The sequence below is a fragment of the Ptychodera flava genome, chromosome 18, assembly GCF_041260155.1.
Source record: "Ptychodera flava strain L36383 chromosome 18, AS_Pfla_20210202, whole genome shotgun sequence".
NCBI classification, from domain to species: Eukaryota; Metazoa; Hemichordata; class Enteropneusta; family Ptychoderidae; genus Ptychodera; species Ptychodera flava.
In genome coordinates, this window is record NC_091945.1 from 14,277,280 (window position 1) to 14,301,244 (window position 23,965).

Here is a 23,965-nt window from a genome sequence, read left to right on the forward strand (position 1 = left end):
TTGAACTTTGAAAGTTTCTCGATAGCAAATACTGAATAAATCTGCATGAATAATCGTTTTGTGTAGCAAATTTCAAAGAAATTGGACAAGCCCTTTCAGAGAATACAGATTTTTTGACCATGAATGGCATAAATTGCCCAAAAAAGACAAATATTGAAATTTCAACACATCTATACACATCCAATCAATTTGGACATGCTGCTACAGAGAAATAGATGTTTTGATCAAAAAGGGCAACAATTGCTCTAAAACACACAATATGCAAATTTAACTATATTATTTACCTTATTTTAGCTTCTCAGCTTGTCAAAATCAATTGTAAATCATGAGATGTGCATGATGTTTGGTGGGGTGAATGTAGGCATTTCACCACGCAGTAGAAAGGGAAGCCAGGAAACCAAATAGTCAATTTTCAAAACTATAGGAAGCTACTGAGGAGCAAGAAGACCATGTTCCAGAGGAAGATGTGTAATCCGAAAAAATGCTCCCAAGTGCCACCAAATAACACCATTTTTATCTCTATTTTTCAAAAGCTCCAACAGCAAGAGGGGGGACACCCCCCCTCCTGACCACCCCCCCCCCCCGCAAAATACTCCCCAAGTGCCACCAAATAACACCATTTTAATCTCTATTTTTCAAAAGCTCCAACGGCAGGAGGGGAACACCCCTCCTGACCTCCCCCCCCCCGCAAAAATACTCCCCCAAGTGCCACCAAATAACACCATTTTAATCTCTATTTTTCAAAAGCTCCAACAGCAGCAGGGGGACACCCCTCTCCTGACCCCCCCCCCTGTGACCGCTTGCGTGGCCGCTTGTGGTGCTTGGCACCACATCTTTGCCCTCTTTATCTTCAGACAGCGACGAACTAAAAAAAAATTATAAATCTGAAAATTTACTCTGAAAAAAAAATTTTGCACAGCTAATCTCAATTAAAAAAAAAATTTCAGAAATTTACAATAGTAAAACAATTTCACAATTTCATTGTGACCACCCCCCCCTCCCAAGGTCTAATGGTCCATCCTTAGTATGCGGCGGTGCGAGTAGAAATGAGCACGTTTTGTGTATAACAAACCAACACTGTACAAGTCAAACACCTTTTACTGACTTTCCTGCTGTTGTTCATGGAGTAATATGTTTTGCTCTCCTTGAATTTAAATAAATATTAATGAAAACGTCCGCCAGTTACAAGTCCAAACTCTCGGGTACACATTAGGTAGACTTCATGGTGTACTGGATGATGTCAGGAAGTTATAACACATGACCTTGGCTGCGCACTCGAAAAATCAGTAAATTGAAAATCGAAGACTGGGCAGTCCAAATTAATTCCTTTGAAAGGAGTTTTCTCAAGAGCGGGCAAGTCTTTTTAATTTGCGTGGTTGACAATGTCATTTTTTACTCTTCAATTGTCAACTTAAAAAAGCCACTGTGGATGATATTTTGGATTTGTAGGGCCAAAGCCTACGAAAGAGAGGGAGGAGAAAGTGAGCGTCTGAAAATTTTGTCGTTGGGAGAGGATAGGTTTCCCGGTAGGGGCATACATGTGAGCAGTGGCGGAATATATTTGAGCTCGTAGAGGAAGGCAGTTGCGAACACCTGCTACTTTGCACTCCAAACTTTTAATTTGTGAGCAGAAACGTCAGAATAGGGTATTCACATGTAGCAACACCCCTGTGTACGGCTTCTCGCAATTGTCTGCAGTGGTTTCCGAGGGGGGGGGGGGAGGGGTGTGTGTATGAGTTTCGGTCCATGCTTTTGACGTTATGAAAAGTACTCCACTGCCCTAAATCACCTTCACACCCCACTGGCACAACGCACTAGCTTTACGCGGTCGTCACTCGCCCGCGTGGAAAAGCCCAGTAGTTGTCCGAGATTGTAGTTCTGGGCGAGTACTATAACTTTTCATTACGTAACCATAAAGACGTTTACTCGGGCTACTGTGACATCCATCACCCTACACGGGAACACGGTCCCTCTTGTGGAGGGACCGTGACTGGAAACATAGGTGTTAACATTAATTATTTATGCAGCGTCGCTTGTTTGAATTTCACCCTTTGATCTCGGGAGCATCCAATTGACAAAAGAAGTCCGGATCTGAAGTATCATCTTGGAGATACTGCATTTAGGCAAATTTTAAAAATCGCGCCCTTCCTGTCATTAAATTCTGCTGTAAAATAGGTCCAAAGGATTCTTTTTTACCCCCACTGATATTGCAACTATTTACAGTCTATGCTACAATCCACGCACATGATGCACAATCTCCGTTGCCATGACTGCATCAACTCGACGACACCCATCGCGCAGAGAACACCTATTGTAAGGAATGGGACGAACCATAGACAGTAGAGGGGGGAACTACTGTCTATGGACGAACGAATCTCCGACGGATAAACGTCAAGTGGTGTGCATAAAAGATTGAAAAGTCTTGACTCAGTGACAATATCGGGAAACAAGACTGAATAAGTCTCACAAAAAGCAGAGCAAACACCGTCGACACGACTCACTGACGACGGAGACAGAATGGTAAATAGAAGTACTCTGAGTATAGACAGTAACGTGTCTATCTGGGGATAGACACAGTACCTTGTCAATGCTCTGAGTAGACGTAGGCACGGATAGACCGCAGGTGTTATCATGGAGATAAAAAAAGACAGTGGAGAGGAATATCCCATCTACTGTCTGTGGAGCAACCTTCTAAAATATTAGACTATCAGCAAGTACGTATCATTAGAGGGTTCATTTCAGGCCTTGGGTAGGCACAGGGTTAGTATATGATTAGGATTGTAATTGTAATCCCAACACTTAACAACGACTTTTAAGCACGGTTCATTCGTACCGACATATACGACTACTGCCCAGAGATGAAGAACACAGTCTCTCTTTGGTGGAGGGACTCCCGGGAGGATCTATGGGGAGAGGCAAAGAAAAGATACAAGTAGTATTTGATATTGCGTAATTTTACAGATAGGGTGTGGCCGCCATACCTAAAAGTGAAGGGAGTGACCGACCTTGCGATTGCAATCGTCACTCTCTGATTTTCACGCGAAATGGAAGTTCTGCATAGTTTCAATAACATGTTAAGATGGTCCAAGGTTTCACCAAACAACCATGAGTGTACCCTTTTTTGTCGGATGCCGACATCTCCGAGGCTTTGGCTTGAGTCACGCAAAGTTCTGACGCGCATCTTCGCTTTCACATCGAGAACTGAAGTGCACGAACAATGGCTGATTCATTTGCATGACAAAGCCAATACACAATGCAGGGAAAGCCGGGCGTGGACACCGGGACACAACCCAAACGACTCGCACACTGCACCTCAGGGCCTTGACAATCGTATACTACTCGCCCGAGCAGCCGGCAGTCGGATTCTACCGTTCGTGGCCATCGTTTATGTTGATGGATAAAAATCGAAGAGGGATAGACACCTGTAAGTGAAACATGGCGCGACGGTGTAATTGTCGACGGGACATATTTTTCGCGTGTTATATTACCGTAGTATTAACAGGTGAGTGAAACAATTATAAGTTTGTATTTACATCGATCATGCTGTTATTATTGAAAAGTGTATAACCCCCTGAATTAGAGAAAAAGTTTGAGTGAAACAATTATAAGTTTGTATTTACATCATGCTGTTATCATTGAAAAGTGTATAACCCCCTGAATTAGAGAAAAAGTGTGATAAGTCTTAATATTTAAAAATATTACAATTGAAATCAGACGCAAAGCTCAACAGCAGTCATCAGTTGTGTTGATTTCAGACAGGGCAGTGTATGCACACGACCAGTCCACATCACATATATATGGTCGATATAGGTACTAATAATTGTCTGTGAAACTATCTTAAAAAGAACTTTGATTCAAAGTTTGACAGAAAGTTATCCTTTTCTTACTTTCAAAGTCGTTGAGCAGCTCTCGTAATTTCCATCATGATAGTTGTCAAGGGTCTCCATGGATTTTTTGCCAGCTGTGATAGAGGGACCGTGATCCGAACTTCCAAAATGACGCATGTATTCGACATCAGGCCTGAATTCATATTTGTAAATCAATGTATTTATAATGTGCAAGAATGTAAGTAATTACCCTCACTGGTAGATAGCAACTCATGGTCACAGAACAGCAAGTTACCTCACGCGCAACAGAAATTTGAGGCAGAATTTAAACTTTGCTCACTCTGGAGTCACATGACTCGTTACCAAGGTCATTTTTACATCTCCGGTTATGAATAATCGCGCATTACATTTTTAAGAAGGAAATGTTTCTTGGTGCAGTTCCACTGCCAGTAACTTCGCCGAAGGAGCAACAATAATCTTCCTATACCGCTGACGAATATCTTCAAAAACTAAAGGCGTCACGTTTAACATCCTACGAATATGAACCTGTAGACGGCCATTTTTTCTCTATTCGTCACTTTCTGTGATTATGCCCATTTTTAGAGGGTCTATGTTAGGCCTATATAGCATTGTGTATATAAAAGACACATGATTTGTCTTTCATATCTTTATCATCATCGCTATAAAATTACTGTACTGTATTTGCATTGTACGCATTCACGCTCTAGGGGATTACTTCGTTTTCAGAGTGAACGCCTCCATCGATTGAGAAAAGAGTTTGAATTGCGTAACAAAAGGGTATTGTGTTCATCAGCGGCGGAAACAATCAGGTACACTCCGCAGGCAAAATTATATCCTTAATCTTTTTATCATGTAAATATAGTACATGTATTTCTGTAAAGCATCTTTATTCTCGGGTACTATTTTGGCAGGGAGTGTGGGCGGGGGCAACTAAAGGCACCCGTTTGAAGCATTTCCTCTGCAAGGCGTCGCCTCCCACTTCGATGGTATCATGGTTGACTGTGGCGAGAACATGGACAAACTATGATACCCTGGCCATCAGAGATATATTGTTTTCTCTACGGTCCTTATTCAAATGAAAAGTTTGCATAGAGAAAATTTTTAAAGACATCTACCCCAGTAACTTTCGTCAACTGACCTACATGATACGGGAACACAAGGTGTGTGTGGGGGGGGGGGGGCGTGGCCAGGTTAAAGAAGCGTTGCTATCGTTTACTTCGAAATGCTAGTATATCAGGTGAAAAACGTTTCCAAGTTCCTTCTTGTAAAGCCCTAGGTTTTTGTTCGGTTTGTAACCCATGGTAGGATTTTGCAGCGGTTATAACCCCGCACTAGCTGCTTTGACGGACCTGCACTAGATTGTAACTAGGTTATAGCATGGAGACTCCTACTACCTCCATGGTTATAGTTACTCTCCGCCAATCACTAGTAATCAACAGGCTTACTCACAGAAACGTTCACGGGTTAGCTTTGTCTCGAATACATCGTCAATGGTTCAAATTGTTGCATCATAAAACCATCGACGGCAATTCTTTGGCCAGGGACTTCCTTGTCTTTCTGCAAAACCACGTGTTCAGTACATGTCTCGGCAAACCCGATGACTGCCTGGGCGTAACCCACCACATTGGTCATAGTCTCGCTAACTTTTGATGACTTTGTGTCCCTCTCTTATAAGATTTGCCTTCAAACCAAACAGGTAAAAAAGATTTTTCACCATGTTCAAACATAGCATAAGGTTATTTTTCCTTCTTGGCGACACTGATAGACGTTTAGTAGGTTGTAATGTGATGTCACAGAGGGACTGTGGTGATGTTTCCGGATATCATCAGACCGAAAGCACTGATCCAGACGTGTCCCCCAGATGAGAATACTACAGAAAATAAGCTTCTGAAGGATTTCCATGCAGGCTTTCAGCGTCTCTTTAATTCACCTTTTGTTCTTGGCCATAAACCCAATGCCCCAAAAGCGTAGGCCCGCAAATTACGAACTGAACAGATACCTTGAATCAGAAGGATCAACAATAATGCAATTTCCATTATCCAGGCAGGAATCCATTGATAACGCGCCGTCACGAATCCAGCCTCTACCATTGAGAAACTAGCGACTTACAGTTAAGATAATCTGCCTAAACTCGGCATGAATACAACACCAATGCGTGGGTGAAGGCAGTCTTTTCGATCAATGAAACGCTCTTTCTATATAGCCGGCGTCTTTTCGCATCGATTGACCCGAATAAACCCCGGCGGTCCTTTCCGTTGTGTGACTGTACAGATTTTCTCTGCATTATTAAAGTGTACGAGATTTGAAACCCTTTCAAAAATGCAGCAGTGAATGTAGCATGGTATGGTCGCTGTAAGAAAAGTTTCTACGGCGAAGTTGCATTCTCCCCCGCCCAGTTTGGTGGAGCAATGGAGGGGTTGGGGGCTTCGAAATCCCGTGCAAGGGTAGCAAGGGGCAATGGAATGTGTGGAATCCTGGGCATGTCAGAGAAAATCGAAAGGGGTCATTATGAATAATGTTCGGCCATTAAAACTTGTAATCGTTGAAAGAGTGGTTGTAATTAAGTGGTTTTTCTAAGTTATACAAAACACGAAGGTAAAATTTGAACAAAATGCATCATCGATCGGTCACACCGGCAGAGCACGGACGGGTCTCACCGTACGCTCAAAAGTGGTCATCAATTCATCAGGGTGCGGTACATTCGTGTCCCGGATCTTCCATTCAGCATTGATGGAAACATTCCTACGCTGCGCCTCAGTTTTGTACAGGGAGAAAGGGATTTGAAACATCAGAGTAAAGCCTTACGCATAACTGTGGTAACCAAAGGCGTCTTTTCCAGTAACCATGGCAGAAGAGAACATCTTGATGGTATTCTTCGTAAATACGGTTAGGAGGGGAGGAGGGACACTGGACACGACCAGAGTATCAAAGCCACGCCGGAACTAAGTTATAGTTTAAAGTGATAGTATCGATACTGAAAAAATGATGTGTGGCCGAATCATGATTTGATGATGGACGACATCGACGACGATGATGATGATAACAATGATGGCGATGGTAGTTGGTGGCGGTGGTGGTGGTGGTGATGATGATGATGACGACGACGACGACGACGACGACGATGATGATGATGATGATGATGATGATGATGCCATTTAAATGCCATATAGACCCTAGTACCAACAGAATGCATTCACAAACGATAGTGTGCGAAAATCGAGTTTTATTTATAAATATAGGGTCACGAAATACCACACTCTCGTGCTTGTTCTGCAACTATTCCAATTCGCCGTAGTGCAAACGTCTAGGGCTAAAAACTTTCTTTAATGAAACCAGAGATTGCCGTGGTCGGGTTTGATTTGACGCACTCTATCTCTGTGACTATATAGTTTATCTAATTGTCCTTGATGTTCTCTCCAAGTTCGAATTCTCTGTCGTAATGTTATCTTGCTGAGAAGTTTTTTGAAAATAATAATTGATGAAATAGCAAAGGGCGCGATTAGGCCAATAACGTAGAATACATCTTTCCCATTTTGTTATCGTTTCAGTATCCACGGTTTGTGCAAACACTGGTAGTACCGCTGCAATCGAAGAAACTCTCAGCGATGAAGAAGACGGAGATTCGGTCACCAGAGAGATTGAGTACATTTCAACTGTAGCGTCGACAGTCGACATCACAGCCGACCAGGGAGCAACAGCGTCCCCAGCGGTGATTGTTACGACACTTCTCGTGTGTGACCTTGTGTGCAGCAATGGTGAGTGCGTTATCGTCAACGGACAACCGACGTGCCTATGTTACCAGGGTTATCAGCTCGCAGAGAACGACAACACTCTTTGTGAAGGTAAGTCAGCTTATTTAGAATTGATCAGGAACGTCTTGTCCTCGGAGCAATCCTAACTTGATTGAAAATATCCGTACCGAAAGTCAAATTCTGTGAATAAATGTACGAATTTCGAATAACTGCCATGTTATTTGCAAGAACCACAAGGGTGATTTACTTTTCCCTTTCTGACTATCATGTCCACCATCACATTTGTTATAGACATAGACGAATGCCTTGACAACCCGTGCACTGATGTGAACGAAAGGTGCATCAATACGGACGGTAATTACACCTGCGAATGTACGCCTGGAACAACCCTTGATGAAAATGGAATATGCCAAGGTGAGTAACCATCTCTCTCTCTCTCTCTCTCTCTCTCTCTCTCTCTCTCTCTCTCTCTCTCTCTCTCTCTCTCTCTCTCTCTCTCTCTCTCTCTCTCTCTCTCTCTCTCTCTCTCTGGTAAGGGAGGAGGCGGGGGTAGGAAGTACGTAGGAAATATACCCAGATCTCATGCAAATATGAAAGACAAAATGCGTGAAGTGTGCCGTCCAGTAAATGAAAATTAGAAGACAATCACCAACCCAGTATGACATTAATTTCATCAAATTAAAATGGTGTTGTAGGACAGCTTTCGACTGTACATCAATTGTTTCGTTGTTATATCTCACACTTGCACTGCTCACGTTGCAGAATCCAGAAAGTTCGTGGGAGAGATAAGAGTCACGGAACTGGACGATGAGGTCGCTGTCTTCAACGATTCCCTTAACGATCCTTCATCGGCGTACTTCAAGAGTCTAGCAGCCAGCATTGAGGCATTTGTGAGTGTTTTCATAAAATATGTCATAAACTTCTTGGATTTCGATCACTCAAAATGCCCAGCTTGTTTGATTCATGATTATTGATGCATCATGATATCGTCATCAAATAAACTATGCTTCTCCATTCCCAACAAGTCGAAGATTTACTGTGTTTTTTTGGAGACAATAAAAAAGTTAAACATTTGCTCTGCTAGAAAGTTCACAGCATTATTTGATTACACCAATTTGATTTAAAATCCGATGTAGAGAGAGGTCGGTCTTTTACGCTGTCGTATTACGGCCTATTTTCCTGCGGTCCTCCCCTCACTTGTATTGAAAGGACCGCGTACAAGACCGCCCCATCTCTTCATTTCAATCAGATTTTGATCGAACTTCTTAGACATTTTTTGTTTTTCCTGCGACGATGGCAGAGATCAAACATTTCTTGTTAGCCTGATACGCAGACGTAGATTTGTGATCAGTTCTTCAATACAAGTCACGAGTTACTACAATCGTAATATTATTATTGTTGACCCGATTCATATAAAAAGCAATATAGTTAGAATACATGGAGAACGACCAGCCAATGAAGCACCAAATTAATCAAACCTACTGTCTTGAAAACAGTTTAAAAGTTAAAGAATAATAATTTTCTTCGTTTTATAGGTCCGTGCAATTCTCGACACAGACAGTCGTACATCCGGGGACTACTTCAACGCGAGAGTGGTCGCTTTCCGTGAGGGCAGTATCATAGCAGAATTCTCCACCGAGGTGAGGTACGAGTCTGACGTCACGTCTGAGACAGTGGTGGAAGTTTTCCAAAATCCATCGGTAGAGAATATTACAGTTGAAGTGACGTACGACAAGAACGATGTGGTCGTACAAGGTAAGATTTGTTGTCATGGTGACAATTTAAAGTTATCCCTCGGAATTGAACGCCATGCTAACATAATTTCGGCACAAATTGATGTTGCCAAAAAACTGTCGCTTATACACACGACATATTGAATTGTCTGGAAATCGCTTTATTGTATATGTTGAATGGCATGGCCGATCATCTTCGAAAAACCAGTTCACACTCATTGCGTCTATTTATGTAATGTAAGGTGCAGCAACTATGTGCGTGTGTTCGTGCGATTGACGATGCGATACTATGAGATCTCTCAAGCCGTCTGTTAAGACCTAAAAGTGTCCCTAAGCTTAATGTGATGTAAGTTAGGGGGGTTTAACAGTTAAACAATACCCACCTCATAATGTGACGCTTTTGTGCCGTCCGGCCAGGATTGCAAGGCATTCTCAATGGTTACGATTTGAGTGTTACACTATAGTAATTTGGTTCAAGAAAGTACAGAAAGCGAAGATTTAGGACAAGAAATGGACGATTATGATACAGCAGACGGGTCTTTCGTTATAAACAGATGCAATGAGGAACTCTTTGGTACAGGAAAATAAAAAGCGAAGATATATTTTGGACAACAAATGGACGATTGAAAATATTCAATGGTCTAGTAGTGTAAGGTGATATAATTCCATGTTGGCCGTTTCCACTTGAAGGTAAAATGACAAAAAACGGACAACCAGTGCCTAGCACCTAACAACAGCGGCGCTTTATAAAGAAAATTGAAAGAAAACTTAAATTGTGAAATGTTAAAGCAATTTAAAAAACGTTGCAGTCACACGAAATACATGTATATCACTCTATCGACTGTACAGACCGTACAGGTAAATATGGTGTTCGGTTTTCTTCGTAAAAATAAGTAAATATCATCAGTCGAGTCTTCAAAATCTTGAAGCGGAACTTGTGTGCAACAGAGATGCTGATGACCCTTTTGGTTGTCTTTCATTACTCTTCTTCCAGATTTCAACTACTGTGAGAGTAGCGACACAAACGACTGCTCGCCGTACGCTGAGTGTTTTCTCGTCGACGGCGGCGCTTTCAATTGTTCTTGCGACGCCGGCTACGATGACCTCTCACCTTTGTCCTCGCGACCCGGTCGAACGTGTCAAGGTAATTTAAAACTACCACCTTTCCATTTATTTTGATTCATTCGAATACTTCACATCTCTAAAACAAGCCAAATGTCACGGCAAAGATGTTCTGCTGCCTAATGTTCATTGTCAAACTTTCTGAACTTGTTACAGAAATATGTCCATCGGATTATTGTCTCAACGGAGGTACGTGTCTTGGAAATTCAGTGGAAGACCAGGTTTGCAGGTGAGTAATTTATAACTCAGGTACTCGGTCATAGAGTGAGTTTCACCTTGGACTTATTTACCGACATTCGACCGATGTTGGTCCCAGGTTTCACTACACTAAAACATCATAGCTTCTTTGTGTCATAACTTGTACTTTGTGCCACCAAAATTGAGCTAATTATTTTGTGCTGTAGTTACATATAGTAGGCACACTAAGGCCGAACAAAAAATTGTGCTGTTCCAATAACCCGACCTACCCTATTTTTTACCTGCCTACTCTAAACTTTTTTGAGGTAAGTAAACACGGAAGTAAAAAAAAAGAAAGAAAAACCCCGTAAAATCACGCGTTCGTTACTTGACATTTGACTTTTGCTTGAACGAGGATGTCTTTTATGGTTTTTTCCTTCTATATGTATGATACATTTTTCTGGAAATGTTGTGGCCAATGTTTGACCGCCCCGAACCCCTGAAAAATGCATATTTAAAAATAAAAATATTTTAGAAAAAAAAATCCTGCTGACCTACCCTATTTTTGAAAACCATGTTATCGGAACAGCACAATTTATTTTTTTGGCCAAACAACAAAATCTGGACAGTCTCACCTTCCTGTGTAATCTCTCATTTATTTCCGAAGAGGCTCTTGGAAGAGAAAATCAGCAGATGTGCTGATGTGAGTTTCGACGACACCTAATAAAGCGTTCCAAAAAATCATCTGGAACCTTAAATGCATGTCGAACTCATTTTCCCCAAGACGTGTGAAATATTAAGCGTCACATTAATATGCAATATGATGTTACTACCATACGTTAAAATTAAGACAAACTTTAACACATCTCTCTGAACCGTCTTTCCGAACAACAGGTGTCCATCTGGATATACCGGCGACCGATGCGAACTTTTTACCGGGCAGTTTGGTAGGTCAAATTATAAGCAGGTTATTTCTATATATTGTGCCCCATTATGACGATGTAAAATTCAATCAAGTCTCCCCAAGTTATAGAAATCAAACAGTAACCACTTTAGTCTACTTGTCATAAACATGCATGTTGAAGTATTTATGTAAAGAAATATGTGTGTATAGAAGTATTTTAGATGTATAGATGCCTACAGCTAGATAGATGTATAGATTCGTACGTGCATACATACATACATACATACATACATACATACATACATACATACATACATACATACATACATACATACATACATACATACATACATACATACATACATACATACATACATACATACATACATACATACATACATACATACATACATACATACATGTACAAATTCTGATATTCGTATCAAGGTATGTGCGCTATTGTGATCGTGATGTTATGAATCAACAACGCGTGACTTTGTAGAATGAAGCGTCGCCGACGAGGTCATCGCTCTGTACTTTTACCGATTGCGATGCCTTGGTGACAATGTATAATATATTTTTTCAGTTTTTCTTGTCGTTAATTTTCACGGATATATTTTATTGACAGACACAGAGTTTAGTACGTTTGAAGTGGTTGCCATCATTATTGGTGTCATAGCTGGTGTCCTCCTGGTCCCGGCTGTCGTGATGACCGTGTGCTGGTTCAGAATCACCCGGAGAAGGAAACCGTCCTCCCGCCAGAGGAGGGGATACTTCGCACGGAATATCCTCGCAAGGGAACACCAGCGAGCGGCGGCCATGGCGGGAAGCGCGAGCCTGGAGTATCCCGCCGAATCGCTCTGGGAGAGCGCCAGTGTGGATTCGTCGAGCGACTCGTTGGAATTGGGTGCGAGTCATGGCGGGGTAAAAACGGACGACGAAGGCAGGATGAAAGTCTTGGCGAACGTTATGAGACACTCTTCGTTAATGAATGTGAGTAAATTAAATACGCCGAAGGCTACATATATATTCGTTGCTATTTCATTTTACATGGCTGGGTTTCAGTGGACCAACTGCAGCTGCTTCGTGGATATTCAGCATCTTCTGAAATACTATATAGGCCATATAAAGAAAATTCTTTGTTCTCCGTACTTGGATTTTTGAGAAAACTACCAGCCAGCCAGGGAAACAACAAACACAGACAAAAAAAAACATAAGTGTATTATTAAGCTCATTTTTTGTTTCGTTTCTTTTGGAAAAATAATAATTTATTTGTAATAGTGTTAACATTGTGTGTTTTTTTAGAATTTTATTTGAAGCGCCTAATACAATGGAACAAAAATCTATATTTGAAACTTTAATCAGATTTCCCTCGTTAACTACTCAGCTATATGTGACTGCCCTAGTCAATGTAAACTTAAGGTTTTGAAACCATATGAATGTAATATAACATATATTCAATAATTCGTTTCCATCAGGAGAGGTTGAGGGCGCGACTTCGAGAATATGATACTGATGATCCACAGCCAGGTGTCGCTGACTTGCCGACGTCGGGTTTCATCGTTCCGTACATTGCCACAGGAGAAGAAGTGAGTCGTTTAATTTTGCTTGCTACTTATGTTGATGTTTGCGGTGGTGGTAGAAGGGCTTAGTGACAAATATGCATACATATACCATTTAGAGCTTTTATGACAGCAATTTTTGACATTTTTTCGGCAAACATTTTCCGCCTGTAAACTTTACTGTTCCTTTATGGCTTGCCATCACTGTAGCAGTGTTTTTGTGTTCAGTCCCGGCAAACATTATATTGCCAATTCTGAAATTGCCGGATTCTGTCCATGCATTTTGTTGAGAAGCCCCATTCTGGGTATTCGCGATATTTCGAGGGAACGACATTACGATACAAAGCTGAAACTCCGAGAAGGTCTCAAAAATTGAAGTAGACTTCTGTTCGATGCTAATTTGTCATTTTAATAATAAAATACCATTGCAATGAAAAAAACTTGTCGGCCAATAATTGATCTTACATGTAAAACAATCTGCAGTGTGACTAATCCGTAGTAATTTTGTAATGATATGTAGGGACAAAACCAAGCAACTCCTGATTTTACTGCCCATGTTCAAGTTCAAACGGTTTTGTCTTAATCGTTCAAAACTTGCACATCTTAAATCACCATGGCTCGATCTTGCCTTGCAATAATTGTAGCCCTTGGTTGGTGGGGATTGGGCTTCTGTCGTGCGGCTCGCGCTTTCCCCAACCAGGGTTGGGGCAAGGCGCGAGCCGCACGACAGAAGCCCAATCCCCACCAACCAAGGGCTACAATTATTGCAGCTATGGCTCGATCCTGCCTCGCCATGACTCGATCGAATTGACATTCCATAAGTTATATAACGTTTGCCGAGTAACTGGCGGAGTTCTTGTGGATCGCCAAGACGTTTCGCAAATTGACGAAGTTGTTGAAATAGCACATCTTTCAGGGTATTGGATCATCAGCTCGGGGATGAGTTTATGCACCGAACAGAACGTACAAAGTTGTTTAAAGATAAACATCAGTCAGGCTGTCTTCCTAAAATGACCAATAAAAGATATTGCCATCGGTACAAAATTGTGCAGAGTACCCATTAGCCAGTATTCGGAAATGTGCAAATTGCAGACTGCAAACACTGGCCTTATTAATCGCGCAAAAACGACCAAGGCCCAGCTCTCACATCGATCACCACACTGGCCAAAAAGCAGACAAGGCCCTCTTGTCGATTGGCATTTGTTTGAAACTTTACCTGTGTAAATTTTAACTTTGTATATTGCCCAGGCGCACGCGGTAGCTACGCTTGTAGTTACCGCCTGTTGATTGCGCAGTCACACCACCGTCAACACGACAGAGTTTACTGAAGAATGAAGTCCATTCTGTCAATTTACTCTGTAAAAATAAAGAGCCGACAACATGTCTAGTTGATGAGTTGCTCGGTACACAAACACCGAATGACATCACCGTAAATCTGTAATGGTATTCGTTCAGGTCCATCCGGGTTTGAAATCACGGACAAGAAAAAGTAGTAACGGCTTGGTATGTTATTTCACAGGCGGCGCTGTACGACAGACGACAGAGGGCGAGTGAAGCGATATGGAAACGAGAGTCGAAACGTGGACGTCGAGGGCGAGAGCAAAGCGGCGCTGCCCGTTACATGGCAGGACCATCGGGGAACTGGGTAACTATCTCACCTCAAAATGATCCACTGAACACTCATACGTGTACACGCACATAAACATTGACGCTGACTTTCTGAAGGATATCACGTAACTTGTTCACACACGGGGAGAGCCTGAGATATTGACATACACTACAAATTTCACGATAGCACTGGTGTCGTAATATGCATGTCGCATGGCCTCCCCGTTTCTTTCCAAGGCCAATACGACGCATGCTTCATCACAAACAAAACAGAGAAATGGCGTCTTTAAATATATAACGTTTACACAGCATACTAATACGTCGATATTTATTTTTTTCAGGACGGAGTAAGCCCGAGGAGTTCCCAGCCTCCAGCGTTTTTCTACTAACGTGCTACAGACAAAATTTACCATCTTATCAGTATTATTATAAGATATAGTTTACTGTAAAATATTTTAATGTATATTTTCATGATTACCAATGTACAGATAATCAACTCGAGTAGTATTTTTATATCAAGAAGCCAAATTTGAGAATTTTCATCTATTTTCGTGATTTTTACACAATTATTGGAAATAACTTAATATTTAACCGCTACCGTAAAGAGAGAATTTTGTAGCATTTAAATGAAGTCAAATACTTTAATGTTAATTTGAGTTCTTTATTTTTGTAAACTGTGCTTCAAAAACATGCGCTTTATTTTATCTACACCTAATATATCTACCTCGTTGAAGTTTAGGAAATTTGATATAATTAAAACAGGAATGTAAAAACTCTACAGAAGGAAACAGTGATCGTGTAATAGCTTCCACCTATTCATTACTTCTCAAAGTCGGAATAGAAAAGAGTTACAGCGAGTAAAGTTTCCAGTAACTTATTTTAAATTGAGCCAGGTCAAGTAATTTGCACATTTCCGAAGTCTCGTTTTTACATCTGATTGTGAAATACTGAATCATATATACTTGGCCAGGTTTGATTTTTTAACTCAGTGTACAGAAAAATTAAGCAACTCTGTGGTGAAAGAGATTGTAAACAATTTTAAAGCTTTAAATAAAATGTTTCCGAGATTCTTTACCAACTTCTTTAAATCGTTTTTTTCATTTGCCGTGTCGAGAGAGGGCGTACTCGTGACGTTTCTAGATACTTTTATCTTTTGATGATACGCCATCTAGAGAGCGAACTGTTCTTATTCTTCGGCCATAAGTGTGTTGAAGCAAATGGTATATCATTTACGAAGTCCACGCAGCGCATTGTACAAATGCGCTTTTCACTACAATGAGATTTTTGAAACTGAAACTGAAGCTGAAGCAGAAGCTGAATTCAGTCATCATCGATAACATCGGATATCTAACATTGAAAGGTTGTGTCGATAAGTCGAGCACTGGGCAGTTCGACAATACTTTCGATGTAGAAAATGTTGAAACATAAACATTCAATTTAATTAAAATCCATTGTGGAAATGGGTCGGCCTTTTACGCTATGGCACTGCGGTCTTCATTTTAGATCGTAGTAGGGTAAGAGTAAAAGACAGATCCATTTTTACATCAGATTATAATCAGATTGATACACATTAAAAGGGATAATGATGGTGGTACCGACAACGCTACCGCCGATAGCGTCGACGATGAAGATTATGATGGTGGTGGTGGTGGTGATGGTGGTAACAATGAAGTCTTCTTCGCCGCCGCCGCCGTAAACGAAGTTGACGATAGTGACGTTGATGATGATGATGATGATGATGATGATGATGATGATGATGATGATGATGATGATGATGATGATGGTGGTGGTGGTGGTGGTGATGATGATCGCGGTGGTGGCGGCGGTGGTGGTGGTGGTGGTGATGTTGTTGATGATGATGATGATGATGATGATGATGATGATGATGATGATGATGATCGTAGTGGTGGTGGTGGTGGAGTGATGATGATGATGATGATGATCACCACCACCATCACAACCACCACCTCCCTGATCAACGTAATAATGAAATCAGGACCATCACCGTCGTGACAAGTGACGACGAGAAGTTATCTTAGTTACATGAAATAACTTCGCACGAGACTCTCTCATTTCAGCCTCGGAATAAATGGATGACACAATACTACCACATCGTGCAGTTAGATGAAGTTAGTTGAAGAACATTTTCACGGTACTCAACTTGTCAATTCCAAGTACTCAGGCTCGGGCTTTTTGTATTGCTGTGATAGCACCCGTGACTAAAAGCTTTCAAAGTACCATGTAAACTGTGGTATCGAGTGTCTTCTTGCTGAAAAAACTTTTGTCATTTCAGACAGAGGAACGAGGGTGATCTACATATACCTCGACCCTCTCTGTTTACCGTCCCAGCGAGAGACAAGTTTTTAGACACCCGATTGCCTCAGTCCTTCTCTTCAGTTTACTCAGTGTTCATCTGCTATGTCCCAGTGTACACAGAGCGAGTTGACATGTTGTGACAAGCCAAGGCAAGGTCGTTGACATTACTGTTACCCTGGTTTTCTGTCTGTCAAAAACCAGACGGTCGATAGACTGATATTGGCGCATACAGACCGCAAATTATTCGATGTTCTTAACATGGAAGTCCCAGCTTTCTTGACTCTCCACCCGCTCTTAGTAAACTGGAAAGAGTTAGCTCGACCCGCCCTCCACGTAACAACGTATAGCACATCACGATGGTAGTTTGCACTGTTTGATCTGTCATCGTCACCCGAGGGCATACTTACCTACGACTGTTACAGAAAGGACGTTCAGGGTGTAACCCTCGGCCCCTAGCAAAATCCATGTACACGGTCTGTGTACACGACGAAAATCTCTGCTTTGTACTTGTGAATACCAGGGACCGGGTTTTCGCTCCATGTTTATGTAGCTGGTTTATGCCACGGCAGTGAACTACCTGCCTGTACTGTAAAGAAAAGACTATAAAGGAGAGAAAAATGGTGCACAAAATACAAAAATTTATACATAAAAGTCCGATAAAAGTTTTCTAAATAATAAATAAAAGTTCAAAAATATTTTACTAGGAACAATCCTCTGAAATGAGGCACGGGAGAGTGTCCGTTTCTCCACGTATGCATAATTAGTGTGCAAATTTGAACTATAGAGAAAGGTGTTCCAGGTGGAGTTAGTGAGACTTCCATGGCTCGATAGGTTGGAAAACGCCATCAACTTCTAGAGTGGAATGTTTTCCTAGTCTAAAACTGTCGAGTTTGGAAAAACAACGCACAAGTTACTTGTCAAACAAAACTGGACAGTCCCACAAATCACGAAATCTACAATTTTCCGTAAACTAGGAATGGGGGATATTCAAAACTTCACTGTTTGGCCGAACACCTTAGTCAAAACTCCCCATTTCTACAAAATAATGGGTCAAAATTGTTTATTTGAAGTCAAAAATGGTGAAAAGGTACATCCGTTACGCAAAAGTTTACAGGACGCGAAAAAGATGGGGGGGGGGGGGGTTCTCAAAATCGCAGTACACTGCCTTAGTGGCTATACCTTTCATAATCATTGTTCTTCCACCGGGTATTATCATGTTCGTCATACGCTAGCCCGCAATTGTATCTCAATGTTTATCGTTAAGATATATCATGTTCTTCTACAACTAAATTCGGGATTTGAAAATCTGAAAATTTGATATTCAAACCCAAATATCAAAGGTTGGCTATTTTACATCTATCGGAATTCGTAATTCTGAACGCCTGAGAAAGTTTTGGCACTCATCGGATTTTTCACCAGCAATTGTAGGTCGTTGTCATTTGATTGGTCGCTTGAATTTTCTTTATTGGCGAGTACACTTAGGCCTATATTTGTAAAGATGGGAGAGTGTAATAACAGCTGCTACAGTGTTTTAGACTCAGATATCCAACAATACAGATTATGCAACTTGGCAGGACTGGCGTAAACTATCACGTGATACTTTGCTAATACGTGATTGGTTACAATGCATGATCATGTGATGCAGCCGAGGCGTGTCTGCGTTTCGCGGTTTCAAACACACTTTTCAGTTCATTTTTAAAAATTTTGTTACTCTCTCAAACCCAGTACAAACAAGGACCTTCGACCACAAATCAAGGCGGATACAAAACGTACTAACCATTGGTTGAGTTGCGGAGCTCCAGGACTGGTAGGGGTGTCAGACCACAAGTCCTCGTTTCTATACGTAGAACTCGAGAAAAGCTCCCACGGTTCACCGTACCATTGTGATAGATTCAAATTCTCCAAGACATAAACTATTTCCCTAAAGTTACTCATCGCAAATATGAACACTTCGATTAAATGGTAAATATGTGAAATATGGCATGACACACTTTTTTCGTGCCCAAGCGAATGAAAATTAATAAATTGTTATTATGCACAGATGACAACGTAAATTACCATAGTGGGTCCAGGGGCCACTGCGAATGATCATAACGTTTGGCTATAAACAGTACAATGACTTTTAATGGGGTCTTTAAAAGCTGCAACCACCGAACATCGCGGCAAGATCATGAGCAATCCATCATGAATTACCTGTAACGGCTAATTTAAATCTTGTCAAAATCATATCTGTGCCGTAGCCAGAAGGGATAATTGTAAAAATCAGAACTTATCCAATGAGGAGCAGATAAAGATTAAAGTTGAACTGGTCGTTACTTTCTCTTTACGTCAGCCCGACGGCGGTAGACTTGGAGTGAAGTTCCACTGTCGTCGAAAAGCATTAAAAATATGCATCGCTTGACGACAATACACAATTAACAAACATCACAAACTCATGGTACCAAGAATTGATAATGGAAATCTGATAGGTATCCTACTTGTTGATTTCAGAAAGGCGTTTGATCTTGTTGATCATAATATCTTACTACAAAAACTTAGGATTTATGGATGCTCAGAAAATAGTTTGCTGTTTTTTCACATCATATTTGGAGAAAAGAACCCAGATAGTTTCATTCAATGGAGCACTTAGTGATTCTTGTCAAGTCTCTGTGGTGTACCACAGGGATCTATCTTAGGCCCCTTATTCTTTCCACTTTTCATCAATGATCTTCCTTTATTTACAAATACATCTGATCTTTACATGTATGCAGATGACACTGCTGCACAGGTCACCAGTACTAAGTTAAAAGAAATTGAAAATAAGCTTAATCAAGACATGTATCACATCACACACTGGTGTGATCTTAATAACATGTGTATTAACTCACAGAAAACAAAAGTTATGGTCCTTGGAACTTCTCAAAGAAAAGCTAGAATAGATGAATCAATTCATGTGTTATGTAATGGAGATCAACTGGAGTGTGTTACACATGATAAATTATTGGGTATAATTATGATGATACTTTAAGCTGGGAAAAACAAGTTAACTCTGTTTGTAAAAGTATCGCATTTAAGTTACTTCAACTCAAGCGTATTCGCCCCTTTCTAACTAAAAGGGCCATGATGAGTTTTTATAATTGTTTTATTTTACCACATTTTGATTACTGTTCCAACATATGGGTCACTGTTCTATCAAACTTTTAGGACGCATTGAGCGACTCCAGAAAGCTGTTGCGAGAGTTCTTTTAGATTGTGATTTTAATACTTCTAGTGAAGTTTTATTCCGTACACTGAATTGGATGCCATTCAGAAAACGGATTTTATATCATGAATCAATTTTAATGTATAAAGTACAAAACAATTTAGCTCCAGATTATTTGAATGTTTTTAAAAGGATACACAATATTCACAGTCGGAATACTAGATCTGCTGCCAGAGAAGATTTATACATTCCAAAACATAGAACACAGTTCTTTAAGAAAAGTTTTACATACAGTGGTGTAAAAATATGGAACAGTTTACCGGTTGACTTAAAGTCATGCTCCTCATTGCAGGCTTTTAAAGACAAATGTAAATTTCATTTTTTATGTGACACAGATGTTCAGTAGTGTAATATTGTTTATTGTCCATTTGTCCATTTGTTTTTTGTACCTATTGTATGTTTTGCCTTTCATGTCTTCATGGATGTGTGCAATTTTTAATGTATATATTGTAAATTTTAATGATTTCTCGACACTGTGTGAGAAGAGCCATTGGCTCAACAGTTTATCGAGATTAAATAAAGTCTAAATAAATAAATAAAAATAAATAAATATAATACGTCTCTACTTTTAACATCTCGTTTTCTTGTCATTTCAATGGATTCTAATCCCGAGTATAGGGTGGTTCTATACCATGCAATGATTTTATGGAAAATGATTAGTCATTCTTCCATTGTGCGGAATACGGCCACCATTTTCTGGCCCGAATGGCAGATGAAATAATTTACTAGAATTAAAAAGAGTATATAAGATGATCAATTATTAATCAAAATGTTACACATAGATATCATAAAGTTATAATGATAAATTTATCATCATTATTAGCAGCATCGTCTTTGTTGTTGTCATTGGTAGTGCCTGTGTGACTTGACGGGACAGTAGCTGTAAGTGTTGATAGTTTCCCGCTATTTTTGTTCGTATGTCAAAGGAAATTCATATCCTACTATCCCAACGCATTCAGATACAATCGCAACTCAGCTCGTTGAACGAAGCATCCGTACGTGTAAAGTGTGCTGTTATTGTTGATATTTGAATTGTAGTCTGGACCAGAATTCACTTGTCAACGATAACAACTTATCAATCAATCAATCATTTATTTCATAATAATAGACCACTGGTCCATAGAGAAAAAGTATTACAGAGACTTTACCTTGCTCAATAAAAACGCAGTCTATACGTGTATCTCAACATGCTTTGGGGTCAAGCAAGAAACTGTACTTGACTTACAAAAATACAAAAATAGTGAAAAAACATATGATTAGTTACAGCTACTGGCCATTTAATCATTTTTCATTTTTTGCTTGGTAGATGTGCGAATTTATATTTAGGTCTCATGAAGATGTACTGCATTTTATAGGGATATACAGAGCAAAGAAACTCAAGGGTGTGCAGAAACACAAACAAAACTGGCGTCACACATGACAGGTTATGGGACTCCGTCCAGCAGAGATAAATCTATCCTCAGATCGGGTATAGGACTGATGGCGATTTGGTTCTCTGAACTGAAGGGCTGCCGCTAAGTGAGTAGCATAATGGCAGAATTGAAAGGTGAGAGGTGTGTACACGCGCTTGCCCTTCTGTGTTTTAATGTCATATAGACCGTGTACAGACGCATGCTTCTCTTCTGTTACTCGAAGAGTGTAAGTGAAGGACACCCGCATTGCGACATCAAAAGGAACACAAAACAAACACCAGCAGCAGCAGCAGCAGCAACAACAACAAACAAACAAACAAAACACCCAAAAAACAAAGTATAGGAGTGCTAAAAGATTTCACGGCATTTACTTTGACTATTGAGTTCAATTAACAATGTTTACCAGTTGTTCCAATGAGAATGAAGTTCAACAAACTGTGCTACGCAACAACAAGCTTATATATATTATTAACTTCCCCTTTTGCACCATCAGTGGATTGACGATGTTATCGCAAATGTCAAAATGAAAATATTAAAATTCGTGTCATCATTTCGATCGATTTTTAAGCAAGTGTACAAACATGGCATGCTATGTGTTTCGCTGACGTTAATACCAATTTTGTTTTGTTCTGGAAATAACAATTATGCCAGCTCTAAGCTCTCAGAATTTACGAAATATTAACTTTATGACCGGAGATGAAGTGCTCTGACGTGCGACTACGCCTCCCGAGCCGAGTTTTTTTATGAAAATTCGACAGCTTTTGTATGGGTAAAGAATGAAGCATAGATTAGTTATCATAGACGGCTTGTTGCGTTTATTAAGTCTCATCTCATAACGGTCGTCTTTGTGTGCTGCGGCTTTGCTACAGCTGTGCAACTTTGTAACAGCGAACAGCTCTGCCATTTTGGTTATCGAGAAGAGCACAGCTTAAAACAGCCAGATGACATAACAGGGTGGTGCTATATTGTAAAACCGATACTATTTAAAGCTGTGTTGACACGAAAAGAGAAAAGAAATCGTCGCCTCTGGCGGCTTGGCAGAGTCACAGGCCCTCCACCGTGGAACGACTGAAGCTGAACGGCATAGCCGTCCTTCGCAAAAACACATTTACAAAATGGCGTAAGTGCTAGAACAGATTCTTTACTGCACGGACGGCTTTATCTTGGAGATCAGACCGGTACCTCTCAAATGTAAATTATCCACCTTTCCATTCATTCTGAAAAGCGGTAAAATTTTGATCGCCATATGAAGCTGACAACTCGATTGTCATCTTTGTATTCAAATAGATTTAATTTGCATCATAAATGCAATGTTACAATGCTTGCTTCCAAAATGCAGATAGTATAACTCAACGATGTTGAAATGTTGTTCCAGGGAGCCCGAAGTAAAGTAAACTGCGCAAAATCGAGTCATATCTTCTGTCAGAGCACGATGAATGAAATGACGCTTCTGTTGCCAATGTTAAGGGCACGAGCATTATTAATGGTGCGGGGGAGGGGCGCTGAAGAGAAATCCGTTTCCCTATTTGTGCCCCATGGTGGTAGTCAACATTTTCAGAGCCCCCTCTGTTGGCGAGAAAAAGTTTGGTGGCCCCCTCCCGCAAGCATATGAATGTTAAGCCGACCGGTACATACTTATCCTATAAGCTTTTACTGTCGTGGTGTGTGTCTATCTTTATCTGAATGTAATATATATATATATATATATATATATATATATATATATATATATATATATATATATATAGAGAGAGAGAGAGAGAGAGAGAGAGAGAGAGAAAGAGAACATCTGTATATATATATATATATATATATATATATATATATATGTATGTATGTATGTATGTAGAGTACATCTGTATACATATATATATATATATATATATATATATATATATATATATATATATATATGTATGTATGTAGAGTACATATGTATACATACATACATACATACATACATACATACATACATACATACATACATACATACATACATACATACATACATACATACATACATACATACATACATACATACATACATACATACATACATACATACATACATACATACATACATACATACAGACAGACAGACAGACAGACAGACAGACAGACAGACAGACAGACAGACAGACAGACACACATAAACGACATGTTGCAATGCTTGCTTCTAAATGTAGACTGGGTAGATAATTGCCTGCAGAATTTTCATTTTGTAAACGCCGTGGGTCTCTAATCTACCTTTATTCCTACTGTGATGTTCGAAATGATAGAAGCATTTGAC

General features: G+C 40.2%; 1 protein-coding gene across 1 annotated transcript; it reads left to right on the forward strand.

Moving 5' to 3' along the window:
- Positions 1–1,804: 1,804 nt before the first annotated feature.
- On the forward strand, positions 1,805–15,766 carry LOC139116930 (protein HEG-like). Its single transcript, XM_070679666.1, has 12 exons — positions 1,805–3,502; positions 7,397–7,690; positions 7,892–8,014; positions 8,363–8,490; positions 9,136–9,355; positions 10,328–10,477; positions 10,612–10,684; positions 11,527–11,579; positions 12,165–12,529; positions 13,015–13,125; positions 14,618–14,743; positions 15,048–15,766. The coding sequence occupies exons 1-12, from the start codon at positions 3,436–3,438 to the stop codon at positions 15,093–15,095; spliced, it is 1,758 nt and encodes a 585-aa protein (XP_070535767.1). The 5' UTR covers positions 1,805–3,435; the 3' UTR covers positions 15,096–15,766.
- The last annotated feature ends 8,199 nt before the right edge of the window (positions 15,767–23,965 follow it).

Excerpts from the sequence above, each read along its gene's own strand:
- LOC139116930 (XM_070679666.1), top strand. The coding sequence starts at position 3,436 with ATGGCGCGACGGTGTAATTGTCGACGGGACATATTTTTCGCGTGTTAT. Across the intron at positions 10,478-10,611 it reads ACCCGGTCGAACGTGTCAAG|AAATATGTCCATCGGATTAT; the intron begins GTAATTTAAAAC and ends AACTTGTTACAG. Across the intron at positions 13,126-14,617 it reads ACATTGCCACAGGAGAAGAA|GCGGCGCTGTACGACAGACG; the intron begins GTGAGTCGTTTA and ends GTTATTTCACAG.